Source organism: Echinops telfairi, unplaced genomic scaffold (genome assembly GCF_000313985.2).
Source record: "Echinops telfairi isolate 266 unplaced genomic scaffold, ASM31398v2 ScPeMD7_29;HRSCAF=101, whole genome shotgun sequence".
Taxonomy (NCBI): Eukaryota; Metazoa; Chordata; class Mammalia; order Afrosoricida; family Tenrecidae; genus Echinops; species Echinops telfairi.
This window is the reverse complement of record NW_022103926.1, coordinates 10,378,635-10,384,361: the sequence shown is the minus strand read 5'-3', so window position 1 is coordinate 10,384,361 and position 5,727 is coordinate 10,378,635. Positions and strand designations below refer to the sequence as shown.

Here is a 5,727-nt window from a genome sequence, read left to right as displayed (position 1 = left end):
GTTGCTGTGTCAGAAGCTCACAAGGGCAGTTCCACCCTGGCCTGTAGGGTTGCCATGAGTCAGAATGGACTTGAACTCACAGTGAAATCCTGAAGAGCATTACATAGATTGTTGGGAATGCCCACAAGTGCTTGTTTTTCCCTCCTGGTCGTGCCTGTCGTCCTCCTGCCCTGTTCTGTGTCCTGGTGCCCACTGAGGTGCCTCAGTGTCCTTCCCTCGTCCACAGTATCCACTCCTGAACCATTGGGCCTCTGGTACTGTTGGGTCTCCTCCTCTGCTGGGCCCTCACCTGAGTTGGGTTCTCCTTGCCAGCATGTGCTGCCCCTCCCTGCATGGCTGCCCTGGCTCAAGCCCTTGGCCATTGGGCCTGCCAGACAGCCTCTCAGTCAGATTCCTTCCATCTCTCAGGCTTGGCTCAAGTCCCAGCCAATAGCAGTGCCATGTGGGCTCCGTGTTAGAACCAGTGGTGGGCCAAGCTCTTCACCAAACTCTGACCTTGAGGGCAGAAGGTAACTCTTCCCCCTTAAAGGCCCATTTAACAGGCAGCCCTCTGTTTTGTGTGAACTGTTTCAGTTATGATGGAGTCCCTGTGGCAGAGTGGCTCAGGAACAAGGCTGCTCCACGGGAGAAAAATGAGGCTTTGTGCTGCCATAGAGATTTACAGCCTTGGAAACCCCAGGGGCCACTCTACTCTGTCCTGTAAGAGTTGCTCTGTGTTGGAATCAACTTGATGACGATGTGTTTGGGTTGTTTGTTTGTATGGCGGCTTGGTGGGTTATGAGTGAGGCTGCTTACTACAAGGTCAGCAGTGTGACTCCGTGAACCCCTCTTTGGGAATAAGACGAGGCTGTCGGTTTCTATAGAGATTGACAGCCGTGGCGCTCCTATGGGGCAGTTCTACTCTGTCCTGTAGGGTCACCCTGAGTTGGAATTGACTCAGCAGTCAGTGTGCTTAGACACCTTGTTCAGTGACAGCAATTTATATTTTTCATGATGTGCCAGCATTTTCGCTATTTCCACATTCATCCTTGTTTGCATTAATCCAGTTACACACACACACACAGTTATCTCTCACCTCTGCCTTCAGAGTAAGCATTGGCTGTTTGACCTCATATAGATGTAATTTGCTTATTCATTTTTAAGAAGTACACTCATTGGTAATATTGCATATACCATGTGTCTGTTTCTTAGATGGTAGATGACCTGGTTTTAGCTCGGAGTTACCGCTTTCTCGGGGTGATAGTCTTGGGGATTGCTCTAGTCTCGACCATCCAGGAAGTTTGTGCTGTGTAAGAATTCGGGGTTTGAGTCTACGTTTGTCCACAGTTGACTCGGGGGCTACCTATTGAGCCCCGTCAGTGGTGGCCAGACAGCAGCTTGTTCTCTGCTCAGGTCTGCCCTTTCTCTGAGTGGACCAGGCAGTAAGTAAGTGCGGCTTCAGGGGCCACTTGGTCTCTGTTTAGCTCTGCTGTTGGAGCTGAAAGCAACCACAGACCGTGCACATTGGTGGGCACTGACTATTTCCAAAGGCAGGTGAGCACACAGGATTTGGCTCGCTGATGGCAGTGTTCGGCCTCTGCCAGTGTTCAGGCTGTGTTTTGCTGGCGTTATGTAGCATAATTACCGAGGGCCGATTTTACCACTTTCTGCATGCTGCTTCTTGACTGACAGACTTAGCTCACCCACGCAGTGTCTGCAAAATGACCTCCTTGTCCTTTCCGCCACTCCACTCACACCAGGGGGCTTCCCCGAAATTCCACTCTCCTTAGATTCCATTTATTGCACCCCCACGAACTCTGTGAACCCCCTCATACGTTGTTGTTTGACTACTGGTCCCCTTGACCACCTGACTGCGATAATGCCTGAGGCCCTGCTTCTTTGAGTGTTCTTTCTCAATACGCTGTGTACCCTCTCCCGTATCTATCCAGCTGCCCGCCTTTCAGAGAAGCACTATAGCCCCTCCGTGGGAGCGTGTTTCACCTTCCTTCAGGTTTTTGGGTGCTGTGTGAAGGTCGCTTGCTGCCTTTTGCTGAAGGAAGCATGTGCCCTCTCGTGTCCCCCCCACCAGTGCTGTGCTGCGCATGGCCTGTAAAGTGACAATCTCAGTGGTTTCTCTTCTGACTTATCTTGGCGTCATCTGGCTCTTGGCTCGCGCTCTCGCTCTCTCTCTCTCTCTCTCTCTCTCTCTCTCTTTCTCTGACTGAGTATCCAGGTCCTCCTTGAGGAGGGGTCTGCAACTATGCTGCTGGCCCCTCTGCCCTGAATCTCAGGACCCTTGGTGGTGAGCTCCTGCTGTCTCTCCTTCAATAGCCTCTTGCCCTTTGGTTCCACAGAGCTGCAGTGCAACCCTGGGCAGTTTGCCTGTCGCAGTGGCGCCATCCAGTGCATCCCCCTCCCCTGGCAGTGCGACGGCAAGCCTACGTGTGCGGATGAGAGCGACGAAGCTGACTGCCCAGGTGAGTCTGCATGAGCGCAGGCTGCAAACACGCACACCTACAGGTGGTCACGCACAACTGCTCACACCCTCTCCTCACTGTGGAGCGTGGGGTATGCTCCTCAGGGGAGATGGTGTGGACTGGCACTCTGGACTGCTCCCACCCATTGCAAGGCCTTTTGATCTGGCAGCGTCTTCTCTCCCTTTCTCGCCGCCTCTCCCCTTCTAGTCTTGTTTAACCAGGTCCTAAACACAGACAGTCCCAGCAGTTGCAGGATGGCAGCGGTGTGGGGTGACACAGCCGGCGCTGCCGTTCATCCCCCTTCGAGCTTCAAGCGCCTGTCCCTCTCGCTCCAGCCTGGGGCTCGAGGCAGGTTCCTTTGGGGACTGAGCTAGTGTCGCGAAGAGTCTGCCACTAGGCCTGCCCAGCCCCTCTGCTCTCACTCACCGGAATCTTCAAGTGGGTGTCCTCCTGGTGAGGGGAGGGTGCAGGAGGTCTACATTGTTGGTTGGCAACATGTTTCTGCCCTAACACCCTTGAGGATTATGAAAGTAAGTCAAAGAGTAATACTACAAAATTGGAGAAACCTTTATGAAACAAAAATATCAACACGGGACGCTGTTGTCATCCATGTAAGTCATAAGTCAGTGTTTCCCCCAGTAGAGGACAGCACCCACCCCACCCCCAGCAGGGGTGGGCTGGGACTTCTCTGCAAGCACAGATAGCTCCAGTTGGATCAGCCAAACGCTTTTAATTGCCAGGCGAATGCTAAGCAGTTTATGTATTTATTTTCCAAGTAGGAGACAGTAAACAAAGCCTGTTTGATCCAGGGCTACCCATCCCTGAATGGCGCCTCCACCTCTCTATCCCTCCACAGAAGTCTGCTCTCTTGAAAGTCTGAAGCGGTGAAGATAGGGCTAGAGGCTGGGTGGGTCAAGGTTCCCAACAAAGTTCTCACAGGACAGTCCTTGCTACCCTTGAAGACTGAGCAAGTACATTGTCATTATGGGGGAAAAACTCCTCAGCCCAACTTTGCTGACATTTTTCTTGGAAGTTCTCCATTTTCTTAAAATTCCTTCTTAATAGGCAGCCCTCTCTGACTTTCCCTCCTCTGCACACATGTATACATACCGATGTGTTGCTGTTGTGCATGGGGCTCCGAGAGTCAGGACTGACTCAATTGCACTTAGCAGTAGCGACATACAGATACACGTGCATACATGTGCTACACTCCTTTAACTTACTTCTTGGTTGCACCGTTGACTATGCCCTAGCATTTACCAAAATAGCCATCTTCTTCCCTACCTCCTTAGTGGCCTCGTTCACCTTAGACAGCTGTGTACACTGCACCCGTATTTGGCCTTACATTCCCCATCTCCCACAAAAGAACAAGTGTCTACTAGCTAGAGAGTGATGCCCCCCACCTCTCACATATCCTGGGTAACTGCTGGGAAACACTGCTTTCATGATATTAGCTGCTACACAGAGAAAAAACCCGCTACAGTACTTGGCCCTTTTGTGACTGGCTTATTGCACACGGCATAGTGTCCTCCAGGGCCATCCACAGTGAGGTGCTAAGCCTCCATACCCAGTAATCAGTCCCACTAGGTGCTTGGTTATGTCTGGCGAGTAGCTGGATGGACTTTGCCCCACTCTATAGGTATATGTGCAGCCCCCCCCACACCCATATGTTTATATGTGCCTTCCTATACACTTAGGTAGATCAAGACGAATTGCTACTAGGGTTCTAGGTCACCCTTCCCTGGGTTTATTCCAAAGAAAACACGTTTAAACATGATTCCACCGTCAGTGGATGACTGCAGACAAATTCCCTCAAGAACAGACTTGTCTTAGTCTTGCTAGGAGGCCTCCAAAAAAAAACCACTCAACAAAAAAACCCTCAAGTGTTGAACACAAGTTACCCTGTTTCCCCAAAAGTAAGACATCCCCCCAAAATAAGACCTACTTACAGTTTTGCCTCTCACTGAAGTATAAGGCACCCCCCGAAAATAAAACCTCCCCGAAAATAAGGCCTCCCGAAGCTACTGTGACTCTGGACCGTAGTGGCGGGCCCTGCCACACAGCTTACTGTTGGCCACAGCACAGCCGGAGCAGACAGGAAGTGCGAGGTCTCTTTTAATAAAACAATAAACAATGAATGTGTATCATATTCTTCTTCATGGAAAAATAAGACATCCCCTGAAAATAAGACCTAGCACATCTTTGGGAGCAAAAATTAATATAAGACACTGTCTTATTTTCGGAGAAACAGTAGCTAGCTCAAAGAGCTGATTTTTGTATCTTTTAAGCAAGATTGCCGCTAATGACAATTTTATGGAATGAATCATACCCAGGCATGAGTCTTGGACTTACTGATAATGATCCAGAGAGCAAGGTTCAATCAAAACAGTGGCAGCTCAGAAGGTTATGCTGAGAGGTTTTTGGACTCCGAAGGGTAATGCTTGCTAGATTTTCTCCTGGGCACAGGTGATCACGGAGGCTTATTCTGAAGATGGTATACAAAAATTGAAAACTAACTTTGGTGAGAGAAAGGCCAGAAAAGTGTACTGAGGATTTTCCCCATCATGCTAATGCATTTACTCAGTTGTCAAGGGTAGCCAGGACTGTGCTCTGAGAGTTTTGTTGGGAAATCTTACCCCATCCACCCTCAGCCCTGATCTTGCTCCTTCGACTTTTTTTGCTTCCCCAAATGCAAAGACGATTTCAGAAGAATATGATTTGAGTCCTTCGAGGATACCAACATTGCCTTCTGACGTGACATCCAACTAAGAACGCAGAATTCTTCTGAGAAGGGTTAGAAAGAGAGAAACAACTTCAGAGGTGTACAGGCTCAGACGGAAGACAGGTCAAGAAACAGTAGCTTCACGTTTTGATGTTTTTGTTTAACAATGACCCCTTTGATTTTATAGCAATACTTGTTGACTCATCTGTCTGTAAACCATACACATGATTTCAGTTATTGTTGCAGAGTTGTACTTAGCATTTAAGAAAAAAAGTAACCATTGCCGTTGAATTGACTTCAACTTATAGTGACCCTCTAGGACAGAGTGGTACTGCCTCTCTTTATAGAAAGGAGGCTGCCACATCTTTCTCCCTGAGGATGGCTTGCGGCTTAGCAGTTGAGCACTTAACCCCCTCACCACCAGAGCTCCTGTATGTCTCAGCATTTACGGAATCCTCCTTTTCTCTTGTATCAAGTTGTGCTCACTTAACCCTTATTCAGTATTGTGTTTCCCAGCACCAAAACAAGTGTCTACTCTCTTGAAAGTGA

General features: G+C 49.3%; 1 protein-coding gene across 4 annotated transcripts in view; it reads left to right on the top strand.

Annotated features, from left to right (window-relative positions):
* DGCR2 (DiGeorge syndrome critical region gene 2) overlaps positions 1–5,727 on the top strand; it is a 53,977-nt gene that overhangs the window by 10,903 nt on the left and 37,347 nt on the right. For 2 of the 4 annotated variants that reach the window (XM_045289630.1, XM_004716316.2), the window contains exon 2: positions 2,334–2,456. The exons of the other annotated variants lie outside the window; for them this stretch is intronic. In XM_045289630.1, coding sequence (XP_045145565.1) covers positions 2,334–2,456 — 123 coding nt within the window. The remainder of the gene's footprint in view (positions 1–2,333; positions 2,457–5,727) is intronic. 4 annotated transcript variants of the gene reach the window in all.